Source organism: Haliotis rufescens, unplaced genomic scaffold (assembly GCF_023055435.1).
Source record: "Haliotis rufescens isolate VD_foot unplaced genomic scaffold, xgHalRufe1.0.p SCAF_14, whole genome shotgun sequence".
NCBI lineage: Eukaryota > Metazoa > Mollusca > Gastropoda > Lepetellida > Haliotidae > Haliotis > Haliotis rufescens.
In genome coordinates this window covers 23,717,062-23,736,441 of record NW_025963824.1, presented here as the reverse complement: position 1 = coordinate 23,736,441, position 19,380 = coordinate 23,717,062, and the positions used below count along the sequence as shown (strand labels likewise).

The following is a 19,380-nucleotide window of genomic DNA, read 5'->3' as shown; positions in this document are numbered from 1 at the left end:
TTGTCGTAAGAGGCGACTAACGGGATCAGGTGGACAGGCTCGCTGACTTGGTTGATGCCTGTCATCGTATCCCAATTGCGTGGATCGATGCTCATGACATCAATCACTAGAAATCTGGTCTAGACTCGATTATTTGCAGACCGCCGTCACATAGCTAAAATATTGCAAGCGTATCTTTGCAGACAGGCTAGCTGATGATACATCACGTCGCCTCTTAAGATCAGCATCGGTTCCAACGGACCTTTCTTACACGGAATCCCAACAGAGTTCATTTCATGAAAAACATTACATTAAAACGTGAATATGCAAATGAATAACAAACACAGCAATACACCAACATAATTTTACTAGAATATCAACTATTACATATTTGCAATGCATATCACACCAAACTAACCATTTGTATAGTAATGATTAATAACATCTGGACAATTATACAAGGATGGCAAGTACAGAGAAACCCTAATACAATCTGTCAACTTTTCATGGCATAAAAATAAAGTAAGTGAGATAGCATACATCGGTGATTTCTCCATCAAGGTACGCCACTCCATACGTCATAACGTCAACTTGACGTTATCTAAAAATAAAGCATGTGATGTAACATTAATCGGTGACGTCATCAAGGTACGCCGATCCGTACGTCATAACGTCAACTTGACGTTGACTAAAAATAAAGCATGTGAGGTAACATTTATCGGTGACGTCATCAAGGTACGCCACTCCGTACGTCATAACGTCAACCTGACGTTATCTAAAAATAAAGGATGTGATGTAACATTAATCGGTGACGTCATCAAGGTACGCCACTCCGTACGTCATAACGTCAACTTGACGTTATCTGAAAATAAAGCATGTGAGGTAACATTAATCGGTGACCTCATCAAGGTACGTAAATTCGTACCCCATGACGTCCACTTGACGTTATCTAAATATAAGGATGTGAGATAACATTCATTTGTGCCTCCTTCTTCAAGAAACGTCAATCCGAACGCCATAACGTCAACTTGACGTTAATTGATCACACACATAATTTGTGGAGACTGAAATCAGGAGGAAGGGATGGTTACGTCATAAAATGGCTTCCAGAACAAAACAAATGTACTAATGGCTTTTCTATTCCTTCGTAGATCAACTTCACACAAATAGTGTCTTCAGTGGCTGGGATAAATTTGTTTTTCGCTATTCACTGAATGAGTTTGGATCAACGCCAGTTTCAACAGTATTTCAGTATCACCACAGAAGGTCAGCTTAATGTGGAGTCGCTATAGGGCTGAAACAATGCTGATGCAACGTTAGATTTTAACTCACTCACTTACCAACTCAATGTGGGAGGGTAGCCCAACGTGACACAGGGGGACCCTTTCAATGTGCGGTAGACCAATGATCATATCAGGGCGAAACTGGGGTTCGAACCCATGAGCAGCGGATCCCGTCACGGTTAAGGGAGACAACTCAAACTTGTTACTTCAGGCGCCCTTTTTCTTTTTACCTTTTTTAATAATGAAATAGATGGTTTGAATGTCAGCCGCTATCAACATAACCGGGCACATTGAAATATTTTTTTTTAGTAATTTATTTTTTTAGCATGCTCGATTATCCATGGTATTTAACTTCATTCTATTTAGGTGTACCCTGGAGCTATTCACGTCACCATCACTATCTCTCTTATCACCAGAGGTCTCTTACTCATGACCCTGGACTCGTCAACCAATCAGAATGCCTCTTCTGAACGCTAAGCCTCGTCCCATAGAATCGGGAGACTGTTACGATGTTACAATTGAAATTTAAGCTGGAAAGGTAAGCTCTGATTACTGAGTGAAGTCCTGTGGAGTCGCGCCGAGGACTGGTGATGTCGCCGCTTGTTCTAATCAAGAAAGAACAGTATGATGTGATTGGGCGTCTTTTTTAGCGGCGTATCATTCGACCCGTCCTCAAAACGGTTGTATGGCGGCGAAAGAGTCAGGAGTGTATATGTTAATAGAATAGAGATGTTATTCACTGGATAATCGAGGATGAACCGTAGATGTTCCCTCATACACGTATATATAACACAAGCCACTAAGTACATCCCCATGCTTGGGTCAGATGGTGAGACTTTACTGGTTAATAATTCAATATATGCTTATTTTTTCTGTCAGAAGAGAAATTGAATTTGTCAGAAATAATTACAAAGAATCAATTCTTTGGCTTACTGGAAGATAAATGGTCAAGTTTGATAAATTCCTCGCCACTATTGCGTGAGTGTTAGTTTCCTAACGCCACCCCCAGAAATATTGTAGTTTATGACAGTGACCTGTTAATAATCGAGCCAGGAACAGACAATCCAGTGTCTTACGACCTGCACAGGTTGCAGGGCACCAATCCCATCACAGAACCCCAACGGTATCCCATTCAGTCGCCACCAATGATATGCTGTCTTACCAGTATCAAAATACAGTTGCATCAGTTTGGTTACTATAACTATATTGCACAGTTCCTTATAGGTTCTCATCTGTGTGTAGAAAGTAATGAAAGACTTAAAAAATAACTTCTTCAACAGCATACATCATAACACTACAAGTTTCAACGAAACGCCGTTCATCCGGACAGTAGGATCCCCATCAAATCGTCCTGATCAACAAATGTCCGGTTTAACGAGAAAGTTCTGTTCTCTCTATAAGTGGACATATCCCAACACTATTCGTCCTAGTGGCAGGTTTTCGGATTAACGAATCTTATGGAGTACTGTCCCCAAACATCACTAGGGGGCAACATTGAACATCTCTTCAAAAACAATTGTACAAAAGACCACCTTCACAGGCACCAGCCGTCATATAGCTGGAATATTGCTGAGTGCGGCGTTAAACAACAAACAAACAAAAAATCATAGACACCATTTAAATCAAACATTGCTGAAAAGCCCCGGCTAAAAACACTACGGTTAGTAATTTGTTAAGGGATTGATTTGTTATGATAATAATATTGATGGTTACCCCGGGCTTACTAAAAACGCCCGACATAATGGTTGTCCTGAAAAATCATATTGTACCGCTGCATGTTTCAGAGAGAAAACACGGTAGTCTTTTACGCCCAATGAAATCTGCTTCGACAGATAATCGAGACTGGCTTTTCTCTCACGTTGATGTTATATATTTTGGAGAAGTGACCGATGCAATATACTCTGTCTCCAACAATATTCTCCCAGAAAAACAAATAGTCGTGATCGGCCCCTTACTTGAAACCATATCAACTTTCTTCTTAAAGAAGAAAAACGTCAATGCGAGAGAAGAACCAGCCGGAAGTAGGGCGTTCTGTTCACGTTATCTATCGGAAACGTTTTTGTTAGACACGGCAAATGTATTTCATTTTTTATGAACATTTAACAAAGAACAGGGATGTTTAAGAAATACCAATCGGTTTGCTTGTGTGTATTGTTTCGCGATAAACAGTTGAAAGTCAGAAATACTGCATACATACATGAATCATTGAGTGAGAGTTACGTTGATAGAGGAACAAGGTTCGTATGTCGTTACTATTAACTTCAATATCTGAAAGATAACACTACGTCATTTAAATAACCACCCATGAACACGGATTGTCACGGATTCCGAATTCCGAAAATCCCAACCATATAAACATTATTGTAATAGTCCTGTTTAAAGGGATTCGAATTGGAATAGGTAGAAAATACAATTCGCCTTAAAAGACTTTCATATACTAGTATCTGGGATCGAATAAAACTCGATATCAGCAACAACAGACCATCTTTTACAAAATATTAATAAAAATAAAAAAATAACATAAATTATTATATACCATTATAATAACTATGAAAATACAAAACAAATGTTTTAAAATACGTGTATATATTAAAATCTGATAATAAAGGTTTCATCTTTTTAAACTGAAGATATCCAAATGATAAATTAAGGTTGACATGGATACAGATTACAAAAGCACAGTACCACAACCGTTTGTCTGTTCTTACACTATCTATCACAGGCATGTTCAAAACAACCAGTAAAGGAATGTAGTTCTCCTCCCTCAAATAACTTACCAACATTGTCTCTATTAGGCAAAAAAATAATTACGTTTCTGACCCCGTGGGTCGTTTTCAAACTCGTGCGTCGTTTTTCGGATTTTTAACAAAGGACAGCTAACGTTAACCTGCATTGGTTAAAAAATAAAGTTCAAACGGCACATGTCGCACTCGCGTCTTCGTAAACCAAACCACAAGACCAGAAGCATGATACTCTTGGGGTGGGCTAACATTGCTTGTATTTCCTAAAACGATATTGTATCCTGATTTAGATCTAGAAGTGATTCCGCAAATGGCACCCTAGTCTTTTTCGTGTGGGATTTCTGGGTTTGATCTCCGCTCAAGCTGGTTTGTTGCATCGTATCCGGTAATCCTTTATGGGGGAAAACAATTGAAGAAGAAATAAAATCAAGCATTTACGGAACTGCATAAAGTAAGGACATTTATGAAATGATTATATCAACATACAACTGAAGAAGGGTTAAATCTTTACATTTGTTGGTTCCCTATGTTATTTAAGAATGAGTGGGTATGGTTTACGCCGCTTTGAGCAATATTCCTGCAATATCACGGCAAATTACACCAGAAATGGGATTCACACATTTCACCCATATGGGGAATCGAAACCGGAGCTTCGACGTAACAAACGAACGAACGCTTTACCATCAAATTACACCCCCGTCTCTATTACTTTAGAACAACGAATTTGAAGCATATTGTCAAGTCCGGATATTACGAACGTAAACTCGCGATAAATCGAATTCGCTTCACATATAAATATCAGAACAGTTTCAAGATCAGATTTGTTATTATACTTTCATCTGGCATGCGTATCCGATTTTTGAGAACGCCAAGTAATTCTAATCTGAAGCTGAAAACTCTATCCTCATTCATTTACGCGCGCCACAAAGCATGACGTCAGAGTTCCGTAGCAGGACGTAACGAATATGTTATCCGCCGGTGTGAAGCTGTGCTTGTCTATATTTGCTCCTTGAAACGATTTATATTGACACGGAGTTTGATCCTGCAAAAGTTTCGGGTTGTGATACGAACTCTGACAACATGTTTGCTGATGATTGTGGGTAAAATTAAGATGGTGTTGCATTCGGTTGTGTATCCCATTTCGTTATACCCCGTTAGCTGTACATATACATGAATCGAGGATTAATACTGAAACAAAATGCAAATTGCCCATAACCAAACCATGCAAAACACAAACAGAATACAGAAATATATCCTAAAAGATAAATGAGGTTCCCTAAAAGCATTGCGTCACTTTTGGCTTTCCACTCACGTTAATCTGACACGCTGTGATATAAATAAAAGCGACAAAAAAAATCCATAATCATACGGTTCGATGCTAAAACGCAGAGTCCATTGTACGTAACGACTATATCATAAGCATGTGTTTATAAATCACTGCCAAACAGTCGTGGTACCGGATGTACGCGTACACGTGAGTCTGTCACAACCACAGACAAAGCTAACACAAACTGTACAAGCCAAACTAGGGATTTCTTCTCATAATTTTTTTTTCACTAATCCGCCAATTTATGAAATTGCCTCCTCACGTCTACTGTAGAGTTTCAAAGCTTTATATAGGCCTTAAATGATTGCAACCTTGATCAACCGACTTCGTCAAATATTCGTAAAAGGCGATATGTTTACTGCTGCATAACCAGATATTATTATAATTAATATCATAATTCTAATTAATCTTTTTCACATACAAAAAAACACCTTGCTACAATGTATTTTTGGCCAGGTATTTTCATTTTTGATCAACAATCTCAAGCATAATGTTTTTTCTAGAATATTCTGCCTCAGAGTAAAATGGATCATCCCTAAGATAATGTTGTCACCTGTGTTTCAAACAAAATATTTTCTGAAGATATGTGTTGTTGGTTCAGGGAATTGTACGTGTATATTTTGAAGTAATGGCTTTATCCCCTGAGAAGCATCTATATTTCTCAATAGAAGTTAAAGAAGATCCGATTATTTCATATTACTATAGTTAATCTGTCATGGAATGATTCTTTCATATTACCCTAGTTTACTACAGTAATATGAAAGCAATATGAAAGGATCTGTTGTTCTTTTACTTCTTTTCAGTGGTATATATTATGACGAGTAAACATGGAAATAGCGATAGGTTGGGTATTATAACATCCAAGATATGCGTGTTTTATATTGTATACATCAGGTTTTAGTAGCTCAGTGGCAATGGAACTGGAATCATGCATACTTTTGTAATGCTTATGCGATAATGATAACACGTATTATGTATCGAAATAAAAATATAACCTCATACTGAATAAGAGAAAAAAACACAGCAGAAAAAGCAGATATTATAACCATAGAAGTTGGTTATGTTAGTTGTTAGGAACATATCACAAAATAAACTATAATAGGTAAGTACACCGCTCCCAAATTAACATAAAATATAGTCACACCAATATTAACACATTCATACATTATAACCCAACGCCTTGATGAAACGTTTACCTGTATTCTCATCCTGAAAGATGAAAGAATATATATACTATGACGCATACATTAATAACGACACACATCTACAATTTATGGTATTTTATAAACACTTACAGCAGTATGAATTATGCATATGAAATTCTAAATATTGTCCGAACAAAATGCTATGGTACACTCTGAATATTCTTCTATCTACACATTACGATGTTAATTTGAAATATCATACACTTGACTATCACAACCATTGAATCATTGCCATGAAAGGATTGTATCCGAACTCAAATAGATACATAACAATGCTTTTCTCAAATCGTAAAAATATCATTTCTACAAATCTTCTGACAAGTTTATGTTAGTATCCGTTTTGAAAATCATTCTTCCGTGGCGATTATTACATTGCATTTGATTGGTCAACAAGATATTCAAATGTCTAGTTCATCATAAGATAATATTTATTTGCACAACCAGGTTGTAACTTTGATTGAACATCTCAGTCTTCAACTGGCTTTCCACAGTGCTTGCAAATCATATGGACGCCATTTAGGCTTTCAGAGTCGCCTTCAGCAGGCCCTTTCTCAGCACTCCCAAGCTTTAACTCAGCATCAAATCCATTCTCCTCCACACTGTCGGATCTTAACAGCCCCGACTGAGTATCACTGTCGTAGGAAGATGTTTCCAGAATTTCATCAATCTTGGAATCAAGTGATCCTTGTTTGAAGCGGCCAGGGGACCGCCGGATTGCGAAGAGGTTGCAATCTAAACTTTGTTGTTTCGTCTGGTCTCGGAGTTTCATGCGGCGGCGTGGAGATAGCATGATGGTCTTGCCGTTAAAATCTCCACGACTCAGCTCCTTGGCAAACTCTACAATGATGTTGTTGTTGTCAAAGATGGCTGCGAAACTTCCATTGATAAACTTGGGCGACATGGGAACATTGCTTAAGATAAGACTCATACCGAAGTCCTTTCGCTTGATGCTAGGCACCCGCATAATTACCTGGCGTTGTTTCTCAGGGGCAGCGGTTTGTAGGATCTCTTTCTTCACCTCCGGAACCTTTCGATAAAGACATGATTAGGAATTCATATTCTTAGCATATGACATGTTAAAATCATTAGAAGATATGTTTAAGTGGCATTTTAGAAACTGTAGTAACAATGAAAACACAGTTGCTAGCATCTTTTTAAGCAAATAAATAATATCAAGCGTCAAAACCATTTGAATCATCGTTAGAAATCTCTGCTCCATTGCGTCAATTGTATGATTCCGACTATATCATAAGTATGTGTTTGTGAATCACTATCAAATAGTGATGACACAAGGTGTTCACGAAAAGGTTTTAAATGGGGTACAGTTTTCACATTCTATGAAAACATCACCTACCCTTCATCAATATCAGCGCGACTTGATGGTCTAGTTTACATGTATTCTTTGAAAACATCACCTACCCGTCATCTCTATAAGCGCGACTTGGTGGTCTAGTTTACATATATTCTACCCGTCATCGATCAGCGGGACTTGGTGGTCTAGTTTACATATATTCCTTGAAAACATCACCTACCCTTCATCAATATCAGCGCGACTTGGTGGTCTAGTTTAGATGTATTCTTTGATAACATCACCTACCCGTCATCGATCAGCGGGACTTGGTGGTCTAGTTTACATATATTCTTTTAAAACATCACCTACCCTTCATCGATCAGCGCGACTTGGTGGTCTAGTTTACATATATTCTTCGAAAACATCACCTACCCTTCATCAATATCAGCGCGACTTGGTGGTCTAGTTTACATGTATTCTTTGAAAACATCACCTACCCTTCATCGATGAGCGCGACTTGAGGGTCTAGTTTATATGTATTCTTTGAAACATCACCTACCCTTCATCGATCAGCGGGACTTGGTGGTCTAGTTTACATATATTCTTTGAAAACATCACCTACCCGTCATCACTATTAGCGCGACTTGATGGTCTAGTTTATATGTATTCTTTGAAAACATCACCTACCCGTCATCCCTATCAGCGCGACTTGGTGGTCTAGTTTATATGTATTCTTTGAAAACATCACCTACCCTTCATCGATCAGCGCGACTTGGTGGTCTAGTTTACATATATTCTTTGAAAACATCACCTACCCGTCATCACTATCAGCGCGACTTGATGGTCTAGTTTATATGTATTCTTTGAAAACATCACCTACCCGTCATCATTATCAGCGCGACTTGGTGGTCTAGTTTATATGTATTCTTTGAAAACATCACCTACCCGTCATCGATCAGCGCGACTTGGTGGTCTAGTTTACATGTATTCTATGAAAACATCACCAACCTGTCATCTCTGTCAGCGCGACTTGGTGGTCTAGTTTACATAAAAATTATATTCTTTGAAACATCACCTACCTGTCATCAATATCAGCGCCACTTGGTGGTCTAGTTTACATGTACATTTCAAGGGGAAGTAACTCATTATAAATACCTCATCCTCGTCAGCTAATACTCTTGTGGCCGTCTCCCTTATGACGACCCAATCCCGTTCTAAATCATCGTCAGTTGTGTACTGTGACGTCACAGTGAATCTTATGACGTATTTCTCCTTCAAAGCTGCTGGCACCATGTGGAGTTTGCCAGATTTGTTCAGCCGCTTCAACAGGGCCTCTGTGTTGTCGTTGTCGTCCTGGAAGGGAAGAGTGAATGAGTGAGGATTTGGGCTCAACGCCGCTTTGAACAGTACATCAGTTATTTAACTGTCTAATTATTGTGGTAGAAGATCTCAAAGTGATGTGTTAACCACTTTGGGTGAACCTCACGATCACGGGTATGGTGCCAAAAAATCTAGTAACATAAAATCTTGAATTTGAACCCACAATTATCGCCAATCTCGGACATCCCATTACGGGTCACGTCAGAACGACCTCTCGCAAACTTGGACCAACCAATGAAATGACTGACAAGAAATCGACTTTTGCCATTCAAAAGGCAGCTTTCTCAAGCTTTACGACACTAGTTTCAAACTGGCGACTACGCTTCGAATCATGTTTTGACTTGTTCTCGATTAAAAAATTTAAAACTGATAAAGAACATTCTGGAAATGCTTATAGATGGCCTTGATTCTATTGATGTAATCATAAAACCCGTAACTGTCATTCAGGATACCCTCTGTTAAATATTTCGAGGTTGCATGATTCGAAAACACATTCCGACTGTCACTTTCATGATTTGGTAACCGACGCTCTGATTGGTTGGATGAAAGGTCGTTCTGACGTGATCCGTAATGTTTAGCGATGGCAAGAACTCAGATCTGATTTTAATGAGATTGCAATTATCGGTTTCTGGCAATCCCAAGGGACGCAGCTCTACACAGAGGATTGAAGGACACCCGTGCATCCATTAAAGGCATTTGAGAAAATAAACCTAGCCGAAGTGCACAACCATGTTTGTGGTGGCTAAAATGAAACAAACAATAAATAATTATTCGGAGGTGATGAATTTGATACGGGTATCATAGTTGTGTCTTGGACCTTAAGTTTGCAGTGTTCCCGTTGTTTTCAGCCTGGTTACGTTTTGAAAACCGTTATAATTTGTTGGTCAAATCCAATTTTCAAGTTGGCATAAGAACATTGTACGGATATGTTCTCTAGATGGTAGCAAGTACCGGGTCAAATCATAGGTTGCGGGCGGAGGCAGTGGGTAGGTAGTCAAATAACTATTGAGTGGGTGAGTTGGGTTTAACGCCGCTTTTAACAGTATTCCAGTTATATTACGGCGTGTCAGCTTAATGTGGGAGGAAAGCCCGAAGTGATGAAAGTCTCAGACGTTTTCTACTTCGGTGAAACCCACGAGCACGGGTATGGTGCCGACAAACCTAGAAACATAATCGGGGCGAACCGGAATTCGAACCCACAAGCATAGGTTTCTGGCGTGCCCAAGGGACGCAACTCTGCAAAGCGAATCGCAACGACTTAGACGACTGGACCACCCGTGCCCCCCAGATAACTATTCCTGTGAAACAGTTAGAAAATCGACAAAATCATTTCCATTATCATCCAAAACCATCCATTGAACGATTCCGATGAGATCATACGCATGTGTTTATGAATAATTATGAAATAGAGATGAAACTAAGCGTCACCTGCCCCTTCGGTGGCACACGTCACACACAAAGGCGAATGTGTTTCGTCATTCACTTAATTAATCTAGGATACGATGTTTAAAAATGTTGTTTTTTATATATAATTAAACTAAGAAAGTATACACAGGTTCCATGTCTAAACATTCACCAAGAGAGTCTCCACGTCAGGGTGAAGAGGAAAATAAACTTCATCAGTTTAAATGAAGGTTTATTCTGCCTGCTTGGATCATGTGAAGATGCAGATAAACGGGTCTCAACATATTTCACACACATTAGCGAAATCTGTTGCAGCGAGCCAGTATTGATGATGCGCCATTGACAAGAATGAAGGTTTATTGGTAAGATTGCGTGAGGATAGAGCTCAAAGAAAGACCAAGAGCATCATAATCCTATCAGACTCTGCTTCATCTCTAATGACATGTATATACAAACGAGGGAGTTAACAGTTAATCACACATCAAAAGTTGCAGCTTCTTTGGTTCATTACGACATGTCATCCAAGTGTCTCCGACATTGACCAAGGAGTGGGTTTCAAAGGTTACCCTGGACAAAGCTCCCAATATAAGTAGCTTTAAGCCCATTGGCTGTTGGAGAGGAGCATTTGCAAGCAACTTGACGACGCTGTTATCATTATTAATTATTCATAAAGTGTTTTCTTATATCGTCAATCATTCTTTCAAAGAACGGATTTTTTTACCTTCACGCCACGTTAAACCGAGAAGTAATTTTGTAAATTCTTCCACTTCAATGGTTTTGTTTTATGAAATTATTTTTCCTATCCCTTGTTCATAGTTTCAGCACTTTTGCCATTGTAAATATGTCACGGTCTCGCCTTGAATAGCTGCAAGATTCGATTTCACGGTCTGGTAAATGCTACGATCCTCTGCTAAGCGTGAATACATAGGGCCCCTTTGCAGTGGAATGGTAACGCGTGTCTATTTTTAGTGAGCTAATGAGCTGGAAAATTGTTGAGTGCGGCGTTAAACAACAAACAAACAGTAACCTGATGAAATGAGGCCTTTTATAAATCATAGACAGCAATATTACAGTTATGTAAGGGCCGACTGTAAATAATAGAATATGGACCAGACAACCCGGTGGTTGACATTATGAGCATCGATGTACGCAATTGGGATACGATACTAGCGCCATGCCAAGACTTACAAAGAATCAGAGAAATCAGGTTTTAGGACGACTCCATGCTGACCAGACTGCACGAATGGTGGCCAGTGTCCACGTGAGAACCACCATCTACAGTTTGTTTGTTTTGTTTGTTGTTGTTGTTTGTTTGTTGTTGTTTTTTTTGGGGGGGGGGTTGGTTTGTTGTTTAACGCCGCACTCAGCAATATTCCGGCTACATGACGGCGGTCTGTAAATAATCGACCTGGACAAGACAACCCGGTGATTGATATCATGAGCATCGATGTACGCAATTGGGATACGATACTAGCGCCATGCCAAGACTTACAAAGAATCAGAGAAATCAGGTTTTAGGACGACTCCATGCTGACCAGACTGCACGAATGGTGGCCAGTGTCCACGTGAGAACCACCATCTACAGTTTGTTTGTTTTGTTTGTTGTTGTTGTTTGTTTGGTTTTTTTTGGGGGGGGGTTGGTTTGTTGTTTAACGCCGCACTCAGCAATATTCCGGCTACATGACGGCGGTCTGTAAATAATCGACCTGGACAAGACAACCCGGTGATTGATATCATGAGCATCGATCTTGCGACAAGCATAGGTTGCTGAAGACCAATTCTAACCCGGAATCTTCGGGAGACAGTGGTAGTAGTAGTAGTAGTAGTAGTAGTAGTAGGAGTAGTAGTAGTAGTAGTAGTAGTAGTAAAGGCGTTCCCTAGTCACGCCGGGTTCGATTCCCCACATTGGTACAACGTGTGAAGCCCATCGCTCGGGCCCCTCGCCGTGATATTGCGGGAATACTGCTAAAAGAGGCCTAAATTCATACTCACTCACTCACTCGTTATTTGACGTTGTAGTCGTAATGGCAGAAGTAGTAGAAATACATATAGTTGTTGTGTCATACACTGTATATTGCACGCGTTATCGTGTGTGGGTTGAATGTGCATTGGTCCGAGCAGGCGCTGGCTTTTCTCTCTCTGGATCAGCCCGTTGTAGATACTTGGGTTCAGTGTCACCGGGAAGGGGGGTTTCTCCTACAATGTACTGCGATCAACTCACCCTCAAACAGAAGACCACCATGCCGAGAACTCTCTCTGCTGGCACTTCAAACCTTTCGTCGCTTCTCACCATCATTTCAAACTTCTTTGCCAATCTGACACCCTGAAAAATAATATACTTTCTTTAAAGTGAATACACAAGGATCATTTGGGCCCCTCGTCATTCTGTTGCGAGAATACTGCTAAAAGCTGCGTAAAACCATACTCACTTACTCATTAGTGGACGTTGTTGTCGTAATTGTAAGAGTAGCAGTAACATACATGCAGTAGTTGTGTCAGTAATAGTAGCGCTTGTTGAAGAAGTGAATAAAAATAAAGAATTATCCATGAAATAAAATCCACTTGAATATCGGCAATACACAGGCTGTCGAAGATCTGTCATTTTAAGCTATGAGCATATTCTTGTCGATGTCAAGAAACGGAATCCATAGACTGAGGAATACCACCTAGCCACTATTGAAACATGGCCCATCCTATGATCAATCTTTCTGCTTTATTAAAAAATCTTCCGCGCGTATATTCCAAGTCTATAGATTCTGTGGACCAGCTGCATATGCTAGACAGTCACGTGACTTACATGACGAACATGTTTACGAATGCCCTCGACGCCAAACATCCTGAGAACAAACCACAGCTTGAGTGCACGGAACCGCTTACTGAGGGGCACTTGCCAATGCTGAAATATGGAAAAGTAATAATTATTTTTATTGCATTTAAAAAAATAATTTTCTTCTGGTTAAGTTTCAAGGGCAGCAGAGCGGTTACTGTATGTAAATTGCAATGTAAATTGCAACTATGTTTCCAAACCAGTTCATATTTGAATTATAACGATTTTTTTGTGATTTCCTTCAATAAAAAGATGAATTTTGATCAAAAGTACAATGAGATTACTATCATTGAAAATCATTGAACTTTAAGGAGTTTGAAAGTAGGCATTGTACATGTATACTGAGGGAAAGAAATAAAGGCACATTTATCAAAGGGCGAATGGTTTTGGTAAGCGTATACTCCGCAGAAAAAGCAGAAAATATTCAGGAAAATAGTGTTCACAAGAGATATTAATATTTTTACGATGTCATGTTTTTGTTTATATAAATTTTATTACTTCACACAGAACCTATGTCTTCAGTATTATTTCTTTTTCTGTTTTTTTCTTCCGACATTTATTTTTCTGTGTCACTTGAGTTTGGATATGAAATTACCGGGGAAAAGAAAATATACACTTGAAAATTCGATTTCATAAAAAAAAATGACAAACGTTACTACTAGTAGGATGAAAACAGTCCCCCAAACACTGCAAACGTAAGGTACAAAACACAACTGTGATACAGTATCAACTACATCCCCATCGAACAACCATTTCGAATGACCATCAAACACAGGTGTATACTTTCATTTGCCCGACAATTTATTTTAGACTGTCTTTACCATATAGTCGATTGCGGCACCTGAAAACAAGAAAACAACATTTATAATTATGGGCATGTCAAACGTATAAGGACAACAAACCCTCTTGTAAGTGTACGATTAATGAGACGCGTAGTGACAATCATCATAGACTTAAATAATTTCAATTCCAATTCAATTCAATTAATTAGATGCATCTGCGATACCTGCATATGTGTGTTTTATCGGATATTACTTTGACTGTTTGTTTGTTTGTTTGTTGTTTATGACCACATGAAGATGGCATGTAAATAATCGAAATTGGAACAGACAAACTAGTGATTGATATTACGAGCAATGTCCACGCCGGCAGGGTAGGAGGACACGCAATCATCCAGGTAACCGAGGTGAGGTGAGGTGAGGTGAGGTGAGGTGAGGTGAGGTGAGAGGGGATTTAATGTCGCGTTCAGGATTAGTGCCCTGACAGCACGATGTGCGTGCGCATGTCCACAGGTTCTTGTTATTCCGCTTAATGTCGAGCGCCAGGCAGATTAACAACAAATACCATCTTTTAACTTATTTTGGCATGACGCGGCCGGGAATCGAACCACCGAACTTCCGCTCTCCGGGCGGACGCTCTACCACTAGACCACGGGGTGTAACTGCTAGAAATTCAATCATTTCCATAACGGTATGAGTGATTGACTTGGATAAGAAATATAGGGCATTTATCCAATAAAAGATGCATACATCGTGAAATATAAAAAAAACCTCGAATTTCGAACCCCATTTAGCAACGTTAATCAACCAACCAAAATACAGGATACATTCGCATTTTACAATGAACCATGCCACCTACTTGTCAGCGAGCTATCGACTGGCTCACCTAGCAATATGCTATGAGCTGGTGATAATTGCATGCCACCCAAACACACTCTTGGGACAACACGGGCCTTTTATCTTTAATCATGCTTTATATTCCAAGAAATCACAATAAATTAAACATTAAAGCAAACGGTGAGACACCATTTAACCAGATTTGCTCCAAAAATCGCTCATTGTCATCCTTATATTATTAAATACAATTGACGAGAGCCAGGTCAACAATAGTTTTTGAGCTCTCCCTGTCATGGTTTAAATAGCTAATGTTAAAGATTAAACAAAAACTGTCCCATTTTTAAATCTCTTTCTTTCGTATTTACACTGTGCTTATCCGTGAAGTTTCCTGGCGATTTTATCATCTCAAGCGTGTGATAAAATTCCGATTTCGTGTCAGAAGTTCACTGATGCGTCTTCGTGACGACAGCATTGGAAAACACGTCTCACGCTGAGGTGATTTGTCACTGATTGGCTGTTTGAAATATAACGGAATGATTCTGGCTGTATGGTCTGGAAACGAAATACATGCATTAGCCGTGTATCGTTTTCTTTTAAAATAAAATAAAGGTTACACTATTGTTTGTGTCCTGCCCAGACCGAAACACATGTTATTTAATGTGTCACCGCCTCAGTGGATAGAGAGTCTGTCTGGAGAGTGGAAGGTTTGTAGTTCGATCCCCGGCCTTCTGATACGAACAGAAGTTTAAAGATGGCACTTGTTGTTTCCCTTCCTGGTGCTCATCTTTAAGGGGTTAAAGTCAGTAGAGTGTGTCTGATTGGGGTATCCATGTTAAACTGTGGTATGGTATCTCAGTGGGCTAGCACTATACACGACAGGCATCAGTCCGGACAAGGACAGGCAGCCACACACACACACACACACACACACACACACACACACACACACACACGCACACACACACACGCACACGCACACACACACTCACACTCACACACACACACTCACACACACACACACACACACACACAAACACACAAACACACACTCACACACACACACACACACACACACACACACACACACACACACACACACACATACACCGGGTTAGAACAGGTTCCTAGCAACTATGCCAGTTGGAAGAAGCGATTTTATGGACAGAGTGGGTCGTTGTTCACAATATCAATCACTGGTATGATGTCTGATGTGGCGAGTCGAAACCGTGTCTTCAGCGTGACTAGTAAACGCGTTACCCACAGGGCTATTCAAACCCAGGATGAAATATTATATATCGCTTGTTAAACAACCAATATACGAGATAATAATAGTAACATATCAACAAACAAATATGTTTCCAATAATTATGTCAATCACTGGATTGTCTGGACAATACTCTATCTTTACAGGCCGCCATCATATAGCTTGAATATTGCTGAGTGCGACGTCAAAAAACAAACAAAGAAAGAATTTACACCAAGAATCCGCACGGATTCCATTGTATACAAAGTGTGACATCATATGTCATACGTCATATGTCACACATCATACGTCATACGTACCCGAGTTTTCGTGTTTTAAGTACAGTGGCTCTACGTTGAATGTTCGATGTAGTGCTCCACTATTCTTCACCCTAAAGAAAAATAATCATATATTGGGAACTCCTTAAGAGCGCTTTTTAAAATATTGCACTCAGATATGAATATTTTATCGTCGTGCCGTGTATTATGAAATCTGATATCCCACACAAACCGAACCTTTGAAAGAAACCTTTTCCCTTGATTCGGCTGTGTCTATCAACCAATGTTCCATTTATTTCAGATTTTAGCTTTATACGTCAGTAAGTGAGTTGGATTTTACGCCGCTTTTAGCAATATCCTAGCAATATCACGGCGAAGTTCACCAAGCTTCATAAAATTCTACCCATGTTGGATTCGAACACGGGCCTTTAGCGTGACGAGCGACCCCTCATCTACGCCACTGCCCCTATAAATAGATAAGGTAGCAGTAGTCGTCAACAACGCAGGCTACATGTAGTTACACTTAAAATCGTTTTTTGCAGACGTCCCAACGTGATTAAATGCTTCACCGAAGATATCATGTCATTAGCAAGGCTATAAATGAACGAGCTGGGGGTGTGAGCATTTTGGCAATTGCAATGCGAAAGCTCCGAGTGCCTTTATCAAAAAAGACACGATCAGGTTTGTTGGCCTGGCCAGGTCTGAGGCTGTATACGGGCTATTCCAAAGAATTTTGTATTTGTCATTTTCGATGACGCCCTCAACATATTCTGGGACGTACCATGGATGGACCTCTGTGTCAAAACCACAAGCATGGTAATAAAATGATCGAGCCACTCCATCATGTCGCTTAAGATACTGTCTTTGTGCCAAAGCTGGGCATCCACTGACAATGTGTTGGGCAGTAAAATTAAATTCATTGCATATTCGACATTATCATTATTATTATTATTATTACATGAATCGAGCATCGCACGTGTTTCAAACCTCACCACATGGCTGTGCAGTCAAAATGTACCATCATCCACTTCGACGGGTTAAAAGCGAACGACTGTGCATAATCCACGCCTTCCATGTACTTCCGGTACTCTGGACAAACAAAAGCAGTTCCGGCGTAAGCCGCATCGATATGCATCCACAATCCTTCCGCCTCACCTGCAAAAAATATAGTGCGTTACTAAAGTATAAATATAGTCTTGACGTGCATGTTTTATGTGCATGTTTTATCCTTCCGCATTAAGTCCGTTACGTCTGGAATGTTTGATAACAAAACCAATACCGGAGTACCATAGTCCTTAAGATTCAACTAAAAAGGTAGGACCGAATTTACAAAAAGCAGATCTGGCGTTCCCAGAATAGATGTGCACCTTTAATTATTCCGCCTCTTGGACTTAGAAATAGTGCGTTACTTCTGAAATGTTGGATAAACAAAAGTAGTACGTAGTACCCGGCAGCGATATGCACCTTTAATCCTTGCGCCTAAAATCATAGTCCGTTACATTTAAAATTCTAGGCAAAAAAAGTAGTTCCGGTGTACGCTGCATCGATGTGCACCTTTGATCTTTCCGCCTCAACTACTAAAACAGAGTCCGTTACTTCTGGTATTCTGGTCAAACAAAAGTAGCTCGGCGTAGTTGCATCGAAGCGCAACGTTATTCTACCACTATCAAAACAGTGTCTATTACACGAGCAACATCATCAGTTACAGATGAATCTAACACCAAGGAAATCTAGAGAATCTTTTTTTCCGGTAACCACTATAAACAGCTCCGTCAACTTTAAATGCTTAAGGCCATGATCTGACGTTGTGATTCCCTTAGAAAACAGCCTACCTAGATAAACCACGATCTGTGAGTAATTTGATCTGGAACCCAATTTCGAATTTCATTACCAATTTCGACGTTGAAAGTTTCGCCACGAAAATAGCCAAAGTGGTGGAAAAATCGAAATTTAAACAGAATTTGATAGCTGTGTAAACGTCAATCACAGATACACCGCCTCACAGATTCTGGGATAACAATGTTATAAAGGCAGTTAATCGGTAAGATAGTTGCACAAGTATTTCTAGTGGATGGGGAAGATATCTTGAGAATGTGGCTTGCTGTATGGCTTGTGGAGAATCGCAGGTATCAATTTTATTGTCTTAAAACACACACGCTTGTCAGAAATTGACGACTCGCTTTTCTCCCTAATTTTGGTTTGATTTAACTCGCAGAAAATAAACTCCACTCCACTCCATTCCACTCCACTCCACTCCACTGCACTCGCATGTTTTAGTCGTTGGTCAGAAATTAGAAATATAATTTGTATTTGTATACCAGAAATTAGTGCATAGATAGTTATGATATTGCGAGAGGCGGTCGGGTCAGCTTGTGGTTAAAGCGTTCGCTCGTCACACCGAAGACCCGGGTTCGATTCCCGACATGCGTACAATGTGTGAAGCCCATTTCTGGTGTCCCCTGCCGTGATATTACTGGAATATTGCTAAAAACGGTGTAAAACCACACTCGCTCACTCACTCACTCACGTATTACGTAACACGCGTTTTACAATCTGCCTTTTGAAAAAGGAATATCTGCACGCATAAAACATATCAATGAAAACCTTAAACCGCTTCGCGAACAGAACTAAAGGTTTAAAAGCATTATTAAACCTTGCATATCTTGTATTTTGGAACCAGGACAGGAGCAAAACTAAGTATACCTCGGCTATATCGAAGGGCAGTTCGAGATATCAGGCTTCCGGAATTAGCTGTAATAGTTCTGACCCGCATCCGATAATCTTCTAGCAACATCATGGCAGTGGA

At 39.7% G+C, this 19,380-nt stretch overlaps 1 protein-coding gene across 2 annotated transcripts in view; it reads right to left on the bottom strand.

Moving 5' to 3' along the window:
• Positions 1–329: 329 nt before the first annotated feature.
• Positions 330–19,380, bottom strand: part of LOC124131219 (histidine decarboxylase-like) — a 101,848-nt gene continuing 82,797 nt past the window's right edge. The window contains exons 8-16 of one of the 2 annotated variants that reach the window (XM_046494329.2): positions 17,567–17,729; positions 16,617–16,687; positions 14,259–14,278; positions 13,408–13,506; positions 12,832–12,933; positions 8,982–9,179; positions 7,506–7,562; positions 6,527–6,539; positions 330–4,394 (exon numbers count right to left, since the gene is read on the bottom strand). In XM_046494329.2, coding sequence (XP_046350285.1) covers positions 4,267–4,394; positions 6,527–6,539; positions 7,506–7,562; positions 8,982–9,179; positions 12,832–12,933; positions 13,408–13,506; positions 14,259–14,278; positions 16,617–16,687; positions 17,567–17,729 — 851 coding nt within the window. In that variant the 3' untranslated portion in view covers positions 330–4,266. The other variant, XM_046494328.2, reaches the window with a different exon arrangement.